This window comes from Amblyraja radiata, chromosome 12, assembly GCF_010909765.2.
Source record: "Amblyraja radiata isolate CabotCenter1 chromosome 12, sAmbRad1.1.pri, whole genome shotgun sequence".
NCBI lineage: Eukaryota > Metazoa > Chordata > Chondrichthyes > Rajiformes > Rajidae > Amblyraja > Amblyraja radiata.
The window spans coordinates 37,180,379-37,202,317 of record NC_045967.1 but is presented as its reverse complement, the minus strand read 5'-3'; the positions used below and the strand labels follow the sequence as shown (position 1 = coordinate 37,202,317).

Sequence of the window (21,939 nt, the reverse complement as noted above, 5' to 3'; positions counted from 1 at the left end):
CTGCAACTCCGAAACCAGACGCAGAATCGCCGACATCTTTTCCATTTCGGTAGAGATTTCACTTTTCTTTCTAAGTATCCGCTCCTCATTACATTCCGTCGTGTTTAAGTACACGTTTTTAATCAAATCCTTCCCCCCCCCCCCCCCCCCCAAATATTTCAAAACTAAACTGGCTTCTCACTCATAGATTCAGCTTCAGCACCAGCCCCTGCTGAACGTTCCATCGTGTGATGTCACAATGCCCAATGCTCACAGATGTCCAATCGGAATGGATTCATTTACATATGCCTATGCAGGAGCCCAAGCCCATGGTGAACGTTCTATCGTGTGATGTCACAATGCCCAATGCTCAAATACATTGTTGCCATAGAGGGATTACAGAGAAGGTTCACCAGACTGATTCCTGGAATGTCAGAACTTTCAAATGAAGAAAGACTGGATAGACTCGCCTTGTACTCACTAGATTTTAGAAGATTGAGGGGGTATCTTATAGAAACGCTTAAAATTCTTAAGGGGTTGGACAGGCTAGATGCAGGAAGATTGTTCCGGATGTTGGGGAAGACCAGAACAAGGGGTCAAAGTTTAAGGATAAGGGGGAACGCTGAATCGCCGACATCTTTTCCATTTTGGTAGAGATTTCACTTTTCTTTCTAAGTATCCGTTCCTCATTACATTTCGACGTGTTTAAGTGTACGTTTTTAATCAAATCCTAACCACCCACCCCCCCCCCCCCCCAATATTTCAAAACTAAACTGGCTTCACACCCACAGAAGCTTCACCAGCCCCAGCCCCTGCTGACGTTCCATCGTGTGATGTCACAATGCCCAATGCTCAAAGACATCGTTGCCATAGAGAGGGATTACAGAGAAGGGTTCACCAGGCTGATTCCTGTTATGTCAGAACTTTCACCACTTAAAAGTGTAATGCCCCAACGCAAAAGTGTAATGCCTCCTCCCCCCCCCCCCCCCCCCCCCCCCCCCCCCCCCCCCCGTTTTTCAAATAAAAACTGGCTTCTCACCCATACAAGCAGCCATTTCGGTAGACATTTCACTTTCCCTTCCAGCTATCCACTCCTCATTACATTTCGTTATGTTTATGTCCATTTTTTCATTAAAACCTTCTCCCCCCCCCCCCTCCCCTCACTCATTTTGTCGCCTCCTGCTGGCCAGCGACCATAACGGCTGCTGGCGCCCGCAGCACAACCTCACGCGACGCCATTTAAAAAACGGCCTTTCGGGAACGGCTCTACTTTGAGGACCACGTCTCCCGTGGGGGCTGCGGGTAGGCAACGGCTGCGTTGGGGCATTACACTTTTAAGGCTCTGTGTGTGGAGATGCTTCGTGTGTGTGATGCCGCCACCCCCGCCCCCCCCCCGCGTTGCCGAGACGGACCCGACTTCGAAGACTTCAAGATACGCTATTTTAATACGGCCGGAACCCGACTTCGACGACCACGTCTCCGCTGGGGGCTACAGGTAGGGAACGGTCTTTATACATTTTTCCAACTCTGTGTGTGGGGGTGGTTAGTGTGTGTGATGCCGCCCCCCCCACCCCCCCCAGTGGGGGCTACGGATAGGGAACGGCTGCGTTGGCTAAAGGGATCAGGGGTTATGGAGAGAAGGCAGGTACATCACTCCCCCTACCGCTCCCTCCCTCCCCACTCTTCCACTTCTCTCCCCCTTCCCCTCCACTCTCCCTCCCCGCTCTTTCCCCTCTCTCCCCCACCCCTCTCCCTCCTCCCCATCTTCCCCATCCCCCCTCCCCGAAATCTCTCTCCCCATCTTTCACCCCCTACCCCGCTCTCCTTTCCCTCACAAATCTATCCCATTTCCTCCTCCTCCTCTCCCCTCCCTCCCCTCTTCTCAACCCCCCACCCCCCCGCAAACGCCACTGGGGAAACAGACCCAACGGGTCTGCACTTGGTCTAGTATATATATAAAATTGCCTCGTTCTTCTCAGCCAGCAGATACAGTAAATATTTTTTTTTGCTCAGAGCTGCCAACAACTGCAAAGCAATCCATGCCATTGGTCATGGCCTTCATCGTGGGTTGGATTAGCAAAAACAAATAACAATTGTTTCTTTTTAACAGATTACGAACCTCCCAGGATAAAGTGCCCAGGGTCTCGTGAAAAGGTGGCGGAACCAGGGCAGCTGACGACTCGCATATACTGGGATCCTCCACGGATAAAGGATGTGGTTGATAAACACAGCACAAAGTTAGTACGAGACAAAATACCCCATTTTCAGTGCTGGCATCATATAGTTACAGTTCATCTTCCATGATGACAGCAGCTATGGTGGGTTAGAGCCAACATTCAGCTCGAAGGACTACTTCTGGTAATCTCACAAAAAATAGAGGGAGTGGATGATGTTAGGATTAGAATGTGCAGGATGTTGGAAGAAGCAGGAAGTAAGGGAAAAGTGAGATTGGATTAGATAGAGTTACAGATGAGCAAATTATGCCTATATTGAAGGAAATAAGAAACTTAGACATCTTAGAGGATGCAAAAAAAAATCCACAGGATATTCTCATTATTTGTTCGGAGAACCATTTGTTCGGAGAACCATTAGAGGGGTAAATGGAGCTAATGGAAAGAAGTTAAGTGATCACCTATATGGCCATGACCTTCACAACTTGCAAAGGTTCATTCTAGACTGTTTTTTTGTTTGATGGGGATATGGTCTTTTAATGTGGGGGGGTAGGTGTAACTTTATTTCTAGGTCCCTACCTGGTCGGTGTGGCAGCCTTTTCTCCGGGCTGCCAGTCGACCCGTCCTCGTGGCCTACCTGCGGCCTTGGAGCGCCTTTTCTTGGTGGGGACCGCCTAGCACCTCGGCCTCGGTGGCGGCACAGCGTTGGAACGCTGGAGCGGAGCAGAGTGGAGCGGGCGATGCCTTGCCTGGGTCGCCGCGCTGGAGCGATGCGCTGGAGCTCTGGCGAGCTGGACCGCCGAGAGCAACATCTCCGGGCTGCGGGGCTGCGGAGCGGAGAGGCGGCGTGCGGAGAGGCGGCAGTGCGGAGAGGCGGCGCCGACTTTATCATCGGGAGCCTGGGAGCTCCAAACCGGCGCGGCCTTGTCGGCTTCGGCAGCCGCGGGCTCCAACCAGGAAGCGGCCGTTCCAGGTGGCCCAGCCGCCGAAAGGACTCTCCCGACGCCGGGGCAAGACCACCCGGTGAGAACGGCCAGGGACATCGGGCCTCCGTAGAGGCAATTGCGGTGGCCTCAATAGGCCTGACTTTGGGGTGAACATGGGGTGGGGACTGGACATTGTGCCTTCCTCCACAGTGCTACCCAACGTGGGGGGATGATTTTTTTGTCTAATTGTAGTCCTGTAGGTCTGTGTCCAAGATGGCTGCCGTGAAGAGAGAGTGGACGCTGGCGCGCTTTGGCTGCTGCTGCTCTCTCTTCACACTGTGTTTTTGATTTTCTGTTTTTGGATTGAATTCTGTTTTTAATTTGTGTCTCTGTGATGTCTTTTTTACCTGTTCTATTCCGATTATATGATTTTATTCCGATTACTATGTAAGGTGTCCTTGAGATGTCTGAAAGGCGCCCATTAAATAAAATTTATTATTATTATTCTAGGTTCTGTTTGAATAAGTGCTGGTCAGTATTTGTTTGCATTCTCTGTAAATGCTTGGAATGACGTTGCTGGGTGCAGTATGGTGCCAGCAGGAGCAGGGTCCGGCTACAGGCAGCTTTGAGCCTGTAGCAGCAAGCACAGTGGTAGACTGAGGAAGCCAGCACAGGAAGGACTGACAATAGAACTGACAGCGGTAGACTGAAATGTCCAGTGGCCTGAATGGCGTGCGTTTGTTGGTGGGTGGAGGTGAGGGATGCAGGTATTAGAGGCAGGAACAACAATGGCAAATGCAACAGTGGGGCTGGAAGTGCCAGAGAGGACACACCATCCCAAGCATTGAATCAAAAACCAGTACTGAGGTTTTCCCACTGATCTTAATACCAAGACTGTTGCTCTCCCATGGCCAGTCTGTACGTATCTTGTGGAAACAAGGAACTCAAGATGTTGTTTTACAAAAAAAGACTCTGGAGTAACACAGAACATGGATATGTGAAGTTTTGTGTCGGGACCCATCTTCAGGCTTGCTGTGGTTTCAGCATCTAATACAAATCTTGCTTTGGTTTCTGATCCTCTCTTTATATGTGAGGTTGTTTCACAGTGACACTCTGTGGCCAGAATCTGTAATAGCAAACAAACTCAATCCAGATTTCAATATTAATACCGGTTACAGTCATAGAGTCACACAGCGTGCAAACAGGCCCTTTGGCCCAACTTGTCCACACCGGCGAACATGTCCCAGCTACACTAGTCCCGGCTGCCTGCTCTTGGCCCATATCCCTCTGAACTTGTCCAGTCCATGTACCTGTCTAACCGTTTCTTAAACATTGCAATAGTCCCTGCCTCAACTACCTCCTCTGGCAGCTCGTTCCATACACCCACTACCCTTTGTGTGAAAAAAGTTACCGTTCAGATTCCTATTAAATCTTTTCCTCTTCACCTGTTTACTTAACCTGATAATTCCATATAAACCTGTGTCCTCTGGTCCTCAATTCCCCTACTCTAGGCAAGAGACTGTGCATCTCCCCAATCTATTCCTCTCATGATTGTATACGGTTTACCTGTCAGGTTGCGTCCTGTCCCTCCTCTCCTACAGCTTTCTTATCCCCAACCTCCCACAACCAGTCTTAAGAAGGGTCCCAACCTGAAATGTCACCTTTCCATAATGCTTCCTGACCTGTTGAGTTACTCCAGCATTTTGCCTATTTTTATAAACCAGCATCTGCAGTTCCTTGTTTCCACTTGGTACAGGTCCTTCCTGGGTTACGAACATCTGATGTATGGACATCCTGTATGTAAAAGCATTTGAAAGACCAGCAGAATGGATGAGGTTACATTTTCAGGCTGCTGTGGGCTTGCAGGAATCATGTGCTGGGTGGGAATGGAACATATCCCCTTTCTTCCCCCAATCCACCCAATCTGCAACAATTGAGGAGTAGGTGGAGCCAAACAGGTGGGATTACTGAGCTCGCTCACTCACTCACTCACTCACTCACGGAGGTGCGGCCATTCTTCCTGTGCCAGTTTTCTCTATTGTCAGTACTGTTTCTGAGAACCTCTCCCACAGATTGTTTTTGTTCGTTTCCAACTCATGAACAGTTTCGGATACAAATGGTTCTCGGGAATGGATCTGTATCATAAGCTGAGGACTTCTGGAGGTCAGCCCCTGGGAGAAAGTCTGTGCCAGACTGCAAGGGAACTGGAATGACCACATTCCCTTTGGATTCCAACATTAGAGTACAGCTGGATAATTGCAGGGATGGCAATACAGTACTGCAATTCCAGCATTTCCCCAGAACCTGTTAGGCACAGACATTCCAGCATTTCCTCATGGTTGCTGGGGAAATGCTGGACTTGCAGTATTTACATCCCTGGAATTAGCCAGCTGTTCTCCAATGTTCGATTCCAAAGGAAACGTGAAGTCATTCGAGTTCCCTAGCAGTTGCAAGGGTGCATCTGCCTGCTGAATCTATGGCAGGTTAAACTTAGTGCTGGAACAGCAAGCCCATTTGTTTAAGGAGTGGCTAAGAGAGAGAAAGTTTATTTAGATGTTTTGAATTAATTGAGTTTGCTTGGATATTTTTAGTTGTTTAGTATTTTAAGTGATTAAATATGTGGATTGTTTTCAATAATTTTAACATTTTGATTGTTTACTTAACCTGATAATTCGATATAAAGGATAATCAAAAGTTTTGTCCTTGATAATTTTAACAGCTGGCTGAGCCTGGCATTACCAGCTTTCAAGTTTGTTGTTCAGTTTTTTCCTGAGTAGAGATTTTCCTGGCTCCAATGTGCTACAGATATGTCACTACACAACTTTGCACTTTCACTCAGTTTGGCTCAGAGTGCAAAGTCTGTAATGGTGAATCTGAAGCATTAATACTTCAATAGGTTGGTATGCTGGAGCAAGCATGATCAGCTTGTTTCTTGCATCAAGGTCTGGCCCAATATTTGTCTGTAAGTGATTAGTTATTTGAGCATTACCAACATGCAAATGATCACACAAAATTAATTAGTTCCCCCAAAATTCTGTGTTTGCAACATATATTAAAATCAAATATTGTGACCCACTCATATTTTATTATTTAACACATATTGATAATTATAGTTTTTCTGTATTCCCATTCATACTTTCCTGATTCTCAATCCTGTCCTCCCTTTGGATTATTCCCCATTTTGCCCTTTCCTCTACACTATCCAATGATTTCACATGTTTGTTGACTTTGGAAAAAGTTTATCCAGATATAAAAAGTGGTATTTGCAGATGGATATTTGCCAATACTTCCAAGTGATCTCGATGGAAATTAAACATGGTTTGTGATATGATACAAATCAGAATGGGACCAACAATAGGGTGGTAAGTGGCACAGCTGGTAGACCTGCTGTCTCACAGCACAGGTTCAATCCTGACCTGCTTGTGTGAAATTTGCACGTTCTTCCTGTAACAATGTGGGGTTTCCCTATATGCTCCAGTTTCCTCCACACCCCAAAACATGTGTGGGGTTGTAGGTTTAAATGGACCTCTGTAAATTGACACAACTGTATAGGAATCCTATTTCTTGGTAATACAATGGATGTTAATTATTTTTCCTGACAGTTAGTAATTGCAGCATTTAAGTTCTTTTGTTTCCATAGAAGTGGCTGCTGAAGAGAATCCTTGATATGCATGGATTTTTGGGAGTAAGCCTGCAAGTTTTCAAGAAAATGAAACTTTGCATCACAGCTTGGGTTTTGATGCTGCTAACAGATAGAAGCTTAAAACACAACAGTTGAATAAAGATTTCAGGAAGGATGTCTCAATTTTTGTGAACTGGTTGTTAGATAATAAACTTTCATCCTTTTCCAGATTAATTCTGAAGGGACCAGCCTCAGGGTCTGAGTTTGGAAAGGGTGAACAGGTCATTCGTTATGTGGCCTATGACAGAGAAAGGAACAAAGCCACTTGCAAATTCACTGTGACAGTTTTTGGTAGGTTAGTTAAGTCAAAAGAGTGTATAATTGTCATATGTACCGACACCAGAACAGTTAAATTCTTACTTGCAAAGCATAACAAGCCAGTAAATACAATACACACAGATACATATGGTAATAAACAAAACAATTCATTAAATTAATAAACTGCATATCATGGGCAATGCCATAAAATATTTCTTCCCCTGTAAATCAGAATAATTCATGTTCCTCATTGTGCAGTTCAACCAGGATACCAAGCAAGTTGAATATAACTAATTTACATTTCAATTCCATTCCATTGTTGGTGGGTTTGCTTTTATAGTGTATTTATTTAGTTTAGAGATACAGCGCGGATACAGCACTGGGTCCACACCGACCAGCGATCCCCGCACATTAACACTATCCTACACCCACTGGGGACAATGTTTACATTTACCAAACCAATTATACCTGTACGTCTTTGGAGTGTGGGAGGAAACCGAAGATCTCAGAGAAAACCCATGCAGGTCATGGGGAGAACGTACAAAGTCCGTACAGACAGCACCTGTAGTTGGGATCGAACCTGGGTCTCCGACGCTGCAAGCGCTGTCAGGCAGCAACTCCATGACATCTCCCAAAGACACCATTTAGACACCATCTGCCTTCCTGTTTTTGCCACCAAAGTGGATAACCTCACATTTATCCACATTAAACTGCATCTGCCCACTCACCCAACCTGTCCACGTCACCCTGCATTCTCATAGCATCGTCCTCACAGTTCACACTGCCACCCAGCTTTGTGTTATCTGCAAATGTGCTAATGTTACTTGTAATCCCTTCATCCAAATCATTAATATATATTGTAAATAACTGCGGTCCCAGCACCGTGCCTTGCGGTACCCCACTAGTCACTGCCTGCCATTCTGAAAGGGACCCATTAATTCCTACCCTTTATTTCCTGTCTGCCAATCAATTTTCTATCCATGTCAGCACCCTACCCCCAATACCATGTGCTCGAACTTTGCTCACTAATCTTTTATTTGGGACCTTATCAAATGTGTTAACTGTCGAGAGTGTTCTAATCCTATATTTCAGTATAACATCCTGTTTAGTTTTGTTAATTGTCTATTTTATATGTGCATGTTTTTAACTCTCTCTAGTTTGAGTATTTATCTATTTCTGTGACAGTTCGAAGATGCCCTCTTTTGAACCCCCCTGCCAATGGTTACATCACTTGTACATCTGATGGCAATAACTATGGTGCAACCTGCACTTACACGTGTGAAGGAGGCTACGAACGTCAGGGTATCTTCAAAAGAGTGTGTCTCTTTAATCGAAGCTGGTCAGGAATGCCACCATCTTGTGTACGTAAGTGGATTTAATAAGATATTGGGAATGTGCCACGTTACATTCATCCACAGAAAATAAACATTAAACTCCACAACAGAACTGCAGCTCCCTGAATTGTAAATGGAAATAAAGTTAAAATGTAACAATATTTCTCACACACATAGTCTAGGTAATTTACATTCACCTTTACACAACAGCAAATGCTAGCTTGAGTCAAAACATGTATCTGCACTCCTTATACTTAAGTTCAATCCATTGTTTATTATAATAGTTGTTAGACAGATAAATAAGGTAAGACACACACAAATTCTGAATCAACCAGTTCTAATTTAACAAGCCACTTGCCACCATTTCAAATACAATAGAAGACATTTATTGATACTCTCAAGAGTAATCGTGTAGGAAAGATTTTCGGTTGACTTCATGAAGAAAGAATCTCATACGTGATCTGTTTCAAAATAACTGCACCAACACAGTAATCCTGCAGTAATTACTTTTATTTTATTTTTTAGATTGAAGCTAATGTTTACCTGATTTGGGGCATTATCTTCAAAAATATATTATTTACATTTACAAATGAATAAATACAAAAATGTATTTATTATTTCATCTGCCGAAATAGCTCAGTTGGGAGAGCGTTAGACTGAAGATCTAAAGGTCCCTGGTTCAATCCCGGGTTTCGGCAGTTGTGGGGGATACATTTATTTCTATCTTTAATCGGACTTTACTGGATGTTATCTTGCGCTATACTATTCCCTTTATCCTGTATCTGTACACTATGGACAGCTTGATTGTAATCATGTATTGTCTTTTCACTGACTGGATAGTCTGCGACGAAAAAACTTTTCACTGTGTCGCAGTATTACTTACAATATTAAACTAAACTAAACTAGATGAAGCATCTTTAAATATGTAGCACAATTTGATGCCAAAATCTTCCTGACTTGGAATAAGCACCTATAATTTTTCCACACCCATACTATCTTGGATCTCAAGGACCTGTTTACTGATCCAAAACATCCTAAATTCTGGCAACAAAACCTGGACGTGGCAGGACCTAAAAAAAGTCCCACTTCCAGCTTTGATGGTTGTCAAAGTAGAGGGGATTTTAATAATTATTTTCAATGCCTACAATATCTAGATATTTTTGGAATTAAAATAAGAATTAAAATAAGAATTAAAATTAAATAAAAAACATGTAAATAATTTAGAAAGATTAAACTAAACTGAATTGGTTTAATAAAATAAAGTAATGTGTCTGTAGCCCCATACTCCTATCATATGATTCAGTGTACAGGAATCTCAACAGGGTGGACTTCCATGACCAGAATCCATGGGGAGTCAAGCTGCAAAGTGAATTGACAGGTTTGATCTTGATAATATGTGCATTGAAGTCCCTGACCCGTTCCGTTTAAACATGTGAATCCAGTGGCTCTGCTTGAAATATAGACATTTATCAGAAAGATCCCAGCTTATGATTCATTGAATTTCAAAAATATAATTCAGTGCACGTAGGGATATCTAAAACATTTTGACCAGTTAAGGAGTCCTATCGATATATATTATTCTTGATTTTACTCAGATTATATTATCATATATATTATATGTTATCAATAGCCATAATAAAATATCTACAAAATAATGCAGAGCAGATGGATTGTTGACACCCATGTGGAATCATTGTTTATAATTCTGGCTGTTTACTTGTCAAAACATAGGTTAAAATACAGTATGAAAGATAATTTCTGCCAGATTTGTGCACTCTGTAAACACATTCCCCTTTAGTATATACCCAAATAGCACATACAAAACTGATCCCAGGCTACAACTGAACTTTGCACTTTTGAAATCCTTTAGATAATGTTCTGCAAAATCTGAAGTCAATTAGATGTTGCATGCCACACAAAGAAGCTAGATGTTGAGATGATTGGTTGAGAGGAGGTAGTTTGGCATGAAGGCATTAGGGGAAAAAAAGCATTTAATCTCAAGAAGGAGACACATGTGGCCGCAGATGCAGGAATCTTGAGCAAAAAACAAGTGTTTGAGGAATTCAGCAGGTCAGGCAGCATTTGTGGAGGTAAAAGGACAGATGGTGTTTTGGGTCGAGACCCTTCTTCACATGATCTCATGAATGCTAACTGAACCAAGGTGGCACAGTGCCGCAGCTGGTAAAGGGGCTGCCTCACAGCACCAGAGACCTGGGTTCAATCCTGACCTCAGATGCTGTCTATATGAAGTTTGCACATTCTCCCCATGACCAGCTGGGTTTCCTGCAGATGTTCTGGTTATCTCCCACATCCCAAAGACGTGCAGGTTTATAGGTTAATTGGCCTCTGTAAGATTAACCCTGGTGTTTAAGGAGTAAATGAGAAGATGGGATAACATAGAACGGGCTACCGATGGTCAGCATGGACTCGAACAGACTGTTTCCGCGTCTGTCTCTAAATTAAATTAAACTAAACCTGAAGAGGAATTCAAAGCCTCTCTGAAAGTATCCAGCAGATGGCGCTGCTGAGGACAGAGCCAGATGCTCTCAGCATCATTGAATTTGGCTAGAAGTGCAAATGACTTGTTTCAAAGCCACCTAGATATTGAACTGTGCACACATGGGCACCACTGGATTGTTCTCTGTTGATCTTCCATTTTTCTGATGAGTGACAGCTGAAAGTTTCCCACAAAGTGTCTTTCTTTCTACTGCAATCCTGCTTCCCGAACAAAACATGTTTTCTGCAATCACATTTCAAAAGGATTTGTCACCTGTTCAACATGCAGTTGAGAAGGAAGCCAGTGAGCAGATTTAAAATGATTGCCAGAGCAAATCACAGCCTGGTGCTGTAGTGGTAAAAAATAACTGTCCAATCACAATGTTTCTCTGCTACTGCGGAAGGCTTTGGACTCCTGATGACTCCCCCCTTGCCAATCTTCCACGATGTTCTGCCAGTTACTATGTTCCTGTTGTACTTTATCAATTCGCTTCACCTTGGTCAAGTTCTCTAAGTCAGTATTTTTCTTGCCATTTTCATGTCAGCTCCTATCTTCCAGGACTTCCCCAGGAGCACTTGAATTGAGATTTTACTTCTAAATATGGGTACGATTTGGTTTATCTTGCCATTGATCAATTCAGTGAAAGTTTTAACTGGAATAACAAGAGTGCAAAGGCAGGTTTGTAGTCGTCAAGGGTGAAAAATTGTGTGATTTTTAATGACAACTTAGGCAGAAATGTGTTTCAATTGTACCAATGCTAAACTTTTCCAGCTACATAAACCAAGGATATTTAGCACAAATATTACCAGAGCATTGCTAATGTGTAACCAACATTAGAAAAATGTTGCCTTGCCCCTTGCACACTCTCTCCCCATACAGGTTATTTAGCGTGCTTCCTGGAAAACGATGAAACATGCAACGAATGAAGTCTGATGGCAACATGTTGCTTCCTTAATGTAATTGCAGGAATTCAGATTAACGTTGATGTGAATTCAGTGGCTGCTCTCTTGGATCAGTTTTTTGAAATTCAGCGTCTCCTCATCATTTCCTCCCCAAGCCCATCTGATAGATACTACAGGATGCAGATGACCTATCTTCAGGTCAGTAAATGGACATCTGAAAGTCAACATTGCCTCTGAGATTTCTGCCTGTTCTTTACATGGAACGAATCCCTAATAATAATTGTAAATTGCACTTACACAAATGTGTGTCTATTTGGAATTTTAAATGGGCTATCTGTGAGTGATATGCTTTGTCGTGTCTTCTCAAGCTGCCCATTTGCCAAATCATTTTTCAGGATTACGAACTGCATTTTGAAAAACTTGTGATTGTAAGGAAGTCAGTGGTTCTGGTCAAATATTTGCTCTGCCCTCTTCCTTTCTTCCATACTTTGTGAAATTGGAGAAAAGTATCAAATAAATGAAAGGTCTAATCTGAGGCTTTCAAACAAACACGTAGCAAAATATTGTTTGTAAACATTACGGACTTGAAATTCTGTAGCACTGTGCTGTTTGTTTCCCACTGGGTTTTCTGTCTAACTTTAACAACTCAATTTGTTAGGGTGGGTACTTCCTATTACGTTTTATGCTTGTGAAAATGACTTGCAAGGGATGCATACATGATATTATAGTTCCTTGTGCATTTTGAGTCTTACTGGGAGTAATTGTCATAATGACCCACTTCAGATCAATTGTTAGTATCAGTCACAACAGAGGCCAGATTGTCATTGTTTTGATTTCTATGCACTGGTAGATTTTGCTCAACTTTCTGCCATCTGTTGCAGATCATGCTATGATGACCACAGTCCTAAAACCAGCTTGCATTGACCACATAGAGTCATAGCCTTTAAATAAGATCAACTGAAATGTCTGCACTCAAACCTGCTTACCTCTTTCATATGTAGTATATTGGGTGTGATGTGTAAGTTGGAGCTCCAGACCAGGGCTCAGAAGCAGCTTGGACAGAACTGGAGACTCCATGGGAAAAGGCTAGAAGATGCTATTTTCATAAGGACCTGTGTGTCATTTATGACCTTCTTAGGATCTTACCATGTCAGAGGTATCCTTTAATCTTGCCATAATTTCCCCACTTACTGTAAATTATAATTGAGTTTTGTGCGCAGTTCTGACAAAATATCTCAGAACTGAAATGTTATCTCAGTTCCTCTTTCTCCAGAAACCACCAGATCTGCTGAGTGTTTCCAGCAATTTTTATTAAATATTTCAGATTTCCAGTAAAGGTCTTTGTACTTATGGTGTGAGAAAATGTTGTGCAATGAGAGGGTAAATGGAAGGCAGTAATAGGTTAGAAAGATTAAACATGGGAGGTATGGTAAAGGTCTGGTGGAACCAATTATCAGCGTCTCCTTGGAGTTCCACATGGTTCTATACTGCCTGGAAACCTCAGAAAAATTGTTTCAAGAACAGGATTTTGCAACTTCCCAAACTTACGGCAAGTAGATGATTTTTAGTTGGTAAAATAGGAGCAACTGTGGCACATGGCTATTGAGCAATGGAGTCACAAGAGACTGCAGATGTGGCAATCTTGGACAAAAAACAAAGTGCTGAATGCAGGTTTAGGCAACAACTGTGGAGGGAAATGGGCATACAGTGTTTCCAGTGAGTTTTGTGCCAGGCCAGAGATTTTGATGTTCAAACACTCACCCTGCATAAATGCTATGCTGCCACGTTGAAAGTGGTGGCCAATTTCATCATTAATACTTGTCTTTACCAAAAAGTGGTTCCCTAAACTGCTTAGAGCAAGCACCTAAAAGCCCCAGAGAAACTTGTAGTTTCTGCAAAATTCTCCAAATACATTCACAGGATAAGCAAACATACATCCTCACCTCTATGTTCCTGTGAACAATCAGTTGGCCTCAATGTGCCGATTCACTCCAATACTGGACTTATGAACAGACATTCTATTCCCTATTCCATCATTCCAAGGGAAAAGAATCACGGATGTTCTCAAAACTCCCTTGAAAAAGTGTATCATTACCACCAACCCGAGGGAATCCGTCATTTACGACTCCTCAAAATAAAGGCGATGTATGTGGGATTTAATTGAGAACCTCCAGTCCATTTATTGGAAGCACGCAGGAGCCCGGCATAAACAGCAGGGCAGCAGCACCTCACTAACTATCCATCAACCAACTGCATCAATCAACCTGCCCTGTCAAGCACCTCCTGCCTCACCTGGGATAATGTATGTGAGTCAGATATTGCCCTCAACAGTCACCTCAGAACTCAGAAATGGAATGAATGCAACTCATCCTCAATCCCGAGTGATTGCTTATGGGGAATATACAGGTATAATTTTACAGACTGTCATGCCTTGCATTTATAAATACAACAGACATCTCAAAGCAGTTTAAAGCTTATATTTGATATAATCACAATAAGGTAATATTTGCTATACTGGGTAACTGCTAGAGATAGTGTCTACTGATGAAATGTTGCATACACAGAGACTGGGGATTCATTGTTGAATTAACAGAAGGTGAGTGTTTTTATGCAAAATAATATTATTAATTAGTCTCTCTAACTGAGCATGTTGTTCCTGTTCTCAATCAGGAGGCTTCCTGTGGATTTGAACAGTGGCAAATAACAGTAATAGAATTGATTGGAAATCCACCAAAACTAGTGGGACGCATAAAGGAGCAGCAGCTTTCTACAGAAATGGCTGATGAACTCAGGTATGACAGACACTGCCATTACTTGGACTATGGATGATGGCCAGCTTAGATCTTGTCCACAGACTGAAGACTCCAAGTTTCAATCACCACTTCTAAACAAATGAGGATGTCTGGGCTTAATATGCAGGTGCACCTACCTTTACCATAGCAACTGTTAAATGTAAGGAATTTCCCTAATTTTGTATAGTATAATACATACAAATGAGGAAAATCTACTCTCTATTAGAAATGTGTTAATTTTCAAATTACCTGCTATCTTTTTGCAAGAAGCACGATAAGTAAATTCTGCATTAATAAATTCTGAAAGATGTTTTCAGCTTATTAACATGCTTCTTTTCTGTTCCTTTTGCAGACAAGTCTATTATTTATCCGATAGACATTTTGATGTTGTCCTGATCGACAAATATGGTACTGACAGGGAACGTTATATTCAACCTGTTACACCCAGTGAGCTGTTTTCATTCATTGATGAAAACATACTGCGGGCAGATGAGAGGGCTGCCCGACAGCAAAAGGAAGATTTCTGTAGCTAAAGCTCAAACGTGTCAATTTTTTTTCCAGTAGACACAACAAATGCAGATGCTGAAATCTTGATTAAAAAGCACAAAGTGCTGGAGTAACTCAGCAGGTCAGGCGGCATCTCTAGAGAACATGCTTAGGTGACGTTACGGTTCGGGACCCTTCTCCAGTCTGAAGAAGGGCCCCGAACAGAAATGTTGCCCATCTAGGTTCTGCAGGGATGCTGCCTGACTCGCTGTGTTACTCAGGCATTTTTTTTCCTCAATGTTTCTTCCAATTTGCCTCAACAAACTATGTAATACCAGTTCAATTTGCAGACAGAAGGTTTATTCTTTCCTTATCTTCCATTGTAATAAATGTTGCCATGATCCTTTGAAATCACACATTTTCCTGCAGCTAAAAATCTGATTTTCTGTAAAAGCATAGTTGACATGTATAAAGTTCATTACATGAAAATGTATACAATTCTAGGATATTTTCTAAATGGGGGAAATGGAGAATACATCTTAGTTCATCAGGCTAGCTCTATCTGGTGGACTGAATATAATTTGCCTTAGATGTTTCTTAATTTAATTTCCTGAGATCTATACAAATCACCATAATTGAAACTTCAGAGAAAGCATTATAATTTCTATGGGATAGCTTAATTACAGTAGCTTTTAAAGATAGGCACCAGAATAATGATTATCAGTTTAGTTTTGTTTTAGTATAATAATAATAATAATAATATAATAATAACTTTATTTATAAAGCACTTTAAACAACCGCAGTTGCCACAAAGTGCTGTACATGAGAACTCATGGACAAAAAGTTATTACAAACCATTAAAAACCGTAAAACGAAGGACTAAAAAACAGTAAAAATTAAAAGACATTAAAAGCACTAAGAACAGGAGCAATGTCTCAGCCAGTGTCGAAAGCCAGAGAATAAAAATGAGTTTTTAGGGAGGATTTGAAGATGGACAGTGAGGGGGCCTGTCTGATGTGCAACGGCAAGGTGTTCCAGAGTGCCGGAGCAGCAACAGAAAAGGCTCTATCCCCTCTGAGCTTCCGCTTAGACCTTGGTACCTCAAGGAGCAGCTGATCAGCTGACCTGAGGCACCGGGTATAATGATACAGCACGGAAACAGGCCCTGTGGCCTATCGAGTCCGTGCCGACCAGCAATCCCCACACACTAGAATTAGTTCTTAGGGCTAAAGGAATCAAGGGATATGGGGAAAAAGCAGGAATGGGGCACTGATTTTGGATGATCAGCCATGATCATATTGAATGGTGGTGCTAGCTCGAAGGGCCTAATGGCCTACTCCTACACCTATTTTTCTATGTTTCTACCAACACCATCCTACACACACTAGGGACAATTTACAATTATTTCAAGCCAATTAGCCTACAAACCTGCACGTCTTTGGAATGTGCGAGGAAACCGGAGAAAATTCACACAGGTAATGGGGAGAACATACAAACTCCTTACAGACAGCACCCTTAATCAGGAGCGAATCCAGGTCTCTGGCACAGTAAGGCAGCAACTCTAATGCTGTGTCAACGTGCCACTCTCTTATCTGTTGAACTTGAACTTGTTGCAATGATTTCAATACTGCAAGTTAGTCTATTGACAGTGTATTCCAGAGGTGATGTTGTTCAGCTCCCAACTGGTATGACCAAAGCTTTTATCACAGTTTTTGCGGTCTTTACCCACAGCAATCCTTGTAACTTGTACCATGCTTTTAACATTACTATATAGTCAATGTTAAGATTAGTTTCCTAATACCTCGGCAATCTTGGATCTTATTCCTGGGATTTTGGTGAAGGAATTGATGGAATTTCTCACAATACAAATACATTTTATGTAACAAGAACAGATTGAGAGACCTTACAAGCTTATCACTATTGATAGATTTTAATTCTGTGAAGATATTATATGCTATGTATGTTCAATTTTATAATTTATGCTATATATATTCAATTAAAGTTGACCTGGTTTAAATGAAAATGTACTCTATTAAGTACATGAATATATATTACAAGCTGGAAGTCTCCAGGCATTAATGCACACTTAAACATGATTCTGGGTGTACAAAAGAAAATAGTTATACAACAGAATGGAATAATAGTTATTAAACTGTTAGATAGTGTTTTTGAAGGTTGACTACACAAGGGTGTTTTGACCTGAACCATTAATATATAATCTCAAATCAAAATATCCTAGATTATTGAAGTCCAGTGAATTATGATTTTGAATTTACAGTTGCCATGCTTTGAGATGTGGATTCTTTGACAATGGGATGACTCACTGATTCATTGCAAGTTTTTGATGGATATCTCTTTAGCTGGAATGTATTCATGGGACTTTATCACAGCCTGTCAGAATTTGACTTTTTCAATCTGTCAGGCCAGCAAAGTGATAAAATAAGTGCAAAACAGCTTTCACTTTTAATTTGCAAGGTAAAGTAAATCAATTTTATGATACATTGATAAGGGTAGCAGATTTGTAAATGACTGTATAAGCGTTATTTGTACTGAATATTGTTCATTTAACTTCTATGTTAAATAAATTGCCTTCTAGTTTTTAGTCCAAATGTCAGTCTGATTGAGTGTCACTACATTCTGCATACAAAGATGTGATGAATCCCATAGAGAGTGGTACATCAAAGTAAACCCTATGCAATGGAAATGATTCTGGATTTTAGACTTTAAGACCAACTTATTACCATTGGCAGGGCAGCTATTAACTTGTCATCTGTGATAACTTCAGGAAATATGAAATGCCTAGTAAACCCACATAGGTTCTCAACAATTTGTCTGAAGAAGGGTTCTGACCCGAAACGACACCTATCCATGTTCTCCAGATATGCTGCTTACTCCAGTGACTAGAGTTACTCCAGCATGTTGTGCCTTTCTTTGGTTCTCACAACACTGTGATCAGTTTTACTAACTATAATAACCAAAATGCTCCTTGTGATACTTCTCATCATTAAATTATATCATGTACTGTATTTCTTGACTCGACATCGATATCTCTTTCCAGTTTGTATTAACCTTTTATAGCATCATTCTAATCTCTATTAACTTGCTAATTTTGGTACCATTTTCCTGGAGTCTCTGTTCATATCATGGCAAACAGGTATTCCTAGTATTGATTCATGGTATATAGCACTTACAGTGTCTTTGAGAAACATAATTGGCTACTATGTTAAAATTGAAAATTACATCCTCTTTATAGCCCTTATATTTGTATATCCCTCCCATGTGGCAGCTTGTCGAAACCTTTTCTAATGCTGTATTCAATTTTCATCATCCAAAGGGTCTTACATTTCCCTCCTGAAAATGTTTCTCCAGATTCATTAACTCTTCCTTATCAGAAATGATAACTAGAATGGAAACTCCTGAATTAACCACTTTGATCCTTAAATGTAATTAACAGTATGTAGCCTAAGTAAATCTAGACATCTATATTACTAAAAGTCTGATCTTGACCACTTCCTGTTCTGTATATTGATTTTAGAAAAAACTTTCCCACTTAATGCTGTGATTTTGGCCATCTTACTCAGAGTCCCCCTCCGCTGTGCAGGACAAGAGGATTTTTCCCATCGATGATAAATAAAAGAATTATTAGTGTTTCAAAAATGTTGAGATTCTCTCTCCTGAAGGCCACTCCCCTTCCAAAGGGACTATAAAACCCGGAAGTGTTGAGTGCCTCAGTCAGTCTCTGCAAGATGGGGGAGCGAGAGGGTCATGTCTCACAGTCTGTGAATAGCACTGAACATATGTCTACTAGTGTGGTTTTACTGACCTTAAGTGCCCTTAATGTGGTTTGAAAATGAAAATGTTAGTTTGAAATAAAGCACAGCAAATGGTTGGTGGTGGTTGGTTTGAAATAAAGTACAGCAAATGGTTGGTGGTGGTTAGATTGAAATAGCAAATGATTAAAAGTCTAAACTTGACAACTTCCTGTTTGCACTGTATATTGATTTTAGATAAAACGTTACCATTTACAGCTGTGATTTTTGGTCATCTTACTCAGTCCCCCTCTGCTCATCAATGAAAAATAAAAGTGTTATTAGTGTTTAAAAAATGTTGAGAATCTCTCTCCTGTCAATCACGCCATGAAGGCCACGCCCCTTCTGGTAGGAGGGGGAGGGGTTATAAAACCCGTAAGTGGGGGTGTGGCTCAGTCTCTGCAAGATGGGGGAGGGAGAGGTCATGACTCTGTCTGAGTTGTGAATCAACTGAACACACTGAATGTCTACTGAACTGTGAGTGTGGTGTTTTGTGTGGTTTTATGGTGGTTTCACCCTGCTTGAAATAATATGAAACTGCATTTGAATGTGGTGGCCTTGCACCCTGCATGAAATGGTATGAAACTGCACTTGAATTCGTTGGCCTTGCACCCTGCTTGAAGTGGTATGAAATTGCACTTGAATTCAGTGGCCTTGCACCCTGCTTGAAGTGATAGGAAACTGCACCTGAATTTGATGGCCTTGCACCCTGCTTGAAGTGGTATGAAACTGCACTTGAATTCAGTGGCCTTGCACCCTGCTTGAAGTGGTAGGAAACTGCACCTGAATTTGATGGCCTTGCACCCGGCTTGAAGTGGTATGAAACTGCACTTGAATTTAGTGGCCTTGCACCCTGCTTGAAATGGAATTTCAAGGAATAGCCGTGAGTCAACTGCCAGCCCACCAGCTGTGAGTTGCTAGCACATCAGGCTTGAGTGACTGAGCTGCTACCCCAATAATCCATTTGGCCCACAATGTCCTCTGGAAACCAGTCCCTTCAGCGCACAACACCCATACTAGCACTCCAGAAAGCCCCCCCCACTGGCCACCAATATTGGAGTTGGTGCAGAGGTGGAATATTGCGTTGGGGGACCAGCCCTCCCGTGTGAACATGGGACCCAACGTGTCCCACTTAGTCTAGTTTATACCTAAATGCTTGTTTTATAATTTAAATATAGGACAGAGAAAATGTCTATAATAGGTCCATATACAGGGGGAATTCTTGGTTCAGCCATGTTCTGTGGCTCTTCCTGAGGTGCTCCAATTCCGCACATTCCGAAACTGCAGGTGTCTGCCACTCCTAGAAGTTATTGTGTGTCCCTTCTCGAAAAGAAAATGACTAGATACAGGGCAAAACTGAGTGCAGCTATAATTTCCTTTCCCACCAGTTTACTGCATGAATTACCATTTATTAATGCTACTCCCATTATTACAGTCATCTCTCAATATGTTCTCTCTTAGCAGTGAAATAAAACCAGTGGAAGCAGTTGCATGTCTTGATTACTAGTTGGTGAAAAAAATAATTAGCTCTGGGTTCTGGGTTTGATCCTGACCTCAAATGCTATCTGTGTGTTGTTTGTACTTTCTCCCCGTGACTGCATTTGTTTCTACCAGGTCCTCCAGCTTCCTCCCACATCGCAAAGACACAATGGTTGGTAGATTAATTGGCCTCGATACAGTATGTAGGTGAATGGTATAATCTAGGAGAGATTTGGTGGGAATGAAGGGAGAAAAAAAAATGGGTTTACTGTAGGATTAGTGTAAAAGGGAGGTCAATGGATGGCACGGACTTGGTGGGCTGAATGGCCTGTTTCCGTGTTGGATATATCTAATTCTTTCCTGCAATCTCACATTTATCAAAATTATGTACCATTTGGCATTTAATTGCCCACAAATTCATCCTCCATTATATTACTGCTAATTTAATTTGCCAATTCTATATGTAGCTTATAGCCTGCAATAATTATTATCCTTATTACATACATCTCCAATTTTCTAATTAATACAATATCCAAGATTACTTTTAATGCTTTGGGATCTATATAAACTCCATCCAATGTCTTCTGCTTTGCTTAAATACCTGGAATATTTAATTCCCCACCTTGACTCGGCTTGTACCCACTAGAATATAGAAGATTGAGGGGGGATCTTATAGAAACGTACAAAATTCTTAAGGGGTTAGACAGGCTAGATGCAGGAAGATTGTTCACGATGTTGGGGAAGTCCAGAACAAGGGGTCACAGTTTAAGGATAAGGGGGAAGTCTTTTAGGACCGAGATGAGAAAAACATTTTTCACACAGAGAGTGGTGAATCTGTGGAATTCTCTGCCACAGAAGGTAGTTGAGGCCAGTTAATTGGCTATATTTAAGAGGGAGTTTGATGTGGCCCTTGTGGCTAAAGGGATCAGGGGGTATGGAGGGAAGGCAGGTACAGGATACTGAGTTGGATGATCAGCCAAGATCATATTGAATGGCGGTGCAGGCTCGAAGGGCTGAATGGCCTACACCTGCATCTATTTTCTATGTTTCTATGACCACTAGAATAATTCTAGAATGGCTCTTAGAGTGTGCACTTTTGTTTCTGTGTGGCATTTATTTACATGCAATTGGCAATGTGTGATCAGATAAAGTACCTTTTGGTTTTCATGCTATCTTTCTGATTGGAGGAATACCTTTAGGCTTAAAAATCCAGAGAGAACTTGATTGTCATGGTCTCTTTTGTAATTTTACACCATTGCATTGTTCATTGTCTATTCGGTCCCCGCCCCCCAAAAGACCCCCACTCCTCTCCACTATTTCATTTTAGCTTTTATCTGTAGCCTGATTTTTTTTCGTTCCATTGGGACACTGGTCCCCGCTCTATTCAGGTGAAGTCTGTTTCAACAGAACAGCTCTCTTCTTCCCCAGTACGGATGCAACTGCTCCATGAATTACAACCCATTTGTCTGACACAATTTCCGAGCCCCACTTTTAACTCTCTGGTCTTAATGATCCAGTGCCAGAGCTTTTGTGGCTCTGCTTCTCTGCGTTGGCCTTTTTTTCCTTCCACTAATTTTGTCAGAACAAATGCTGTCAGCATCCTCACATCCACTGCTTGAAAATA

General features: G+C 41.7%; 1 protein-coding gene and 1 non-coding gene across 2 annotated transcripts in view; both read left to right on the top strand.

Moving 5' to 3' along the window:
* srpx2 (sushi repeat containing protein X-linked 2) overlaps positions 1-15,520 on the top strand; it is a 60,863-nt gene extending 45,343 nt beyond the window's left edge. The window contains exons 6-11 of the mRNA XM_033030536.1: positions 2,090-2,216; positions 6,928-7,049; positions 8,202-8,381; positions 11,814-11,947; positions 14,420-14,541; positions 14,894-15,520. Of these exons, the coding sequence (XP_032886427.1) occupies positions 2,090-2,216; positions 6,928-7,049; positions 8,202-8,381; positions 11,814-11,947; positions 14,420-14,541; positions 14,894-15,074 (866 nt within the window). The 3' untranslated portion in view covers positions 15,075-15,520. The remainder of the gene's footprint in view (positions 1-2,089; positions 2,217-6,927; positions 7,050-8,201; positions 8,382-11,813; positions 11,948-14,419; positions 14,542-14,893) is intronic.
* trnaf-gaa lies at positions 8,976-9,048 on the top strand. Its single transcript has one exon. It is a non-coding gene; the product is annotated as a tRNA-Phe (tRNA).
* Positions 15,521-21,939: the final 6,419 nt, after the last annotated feature.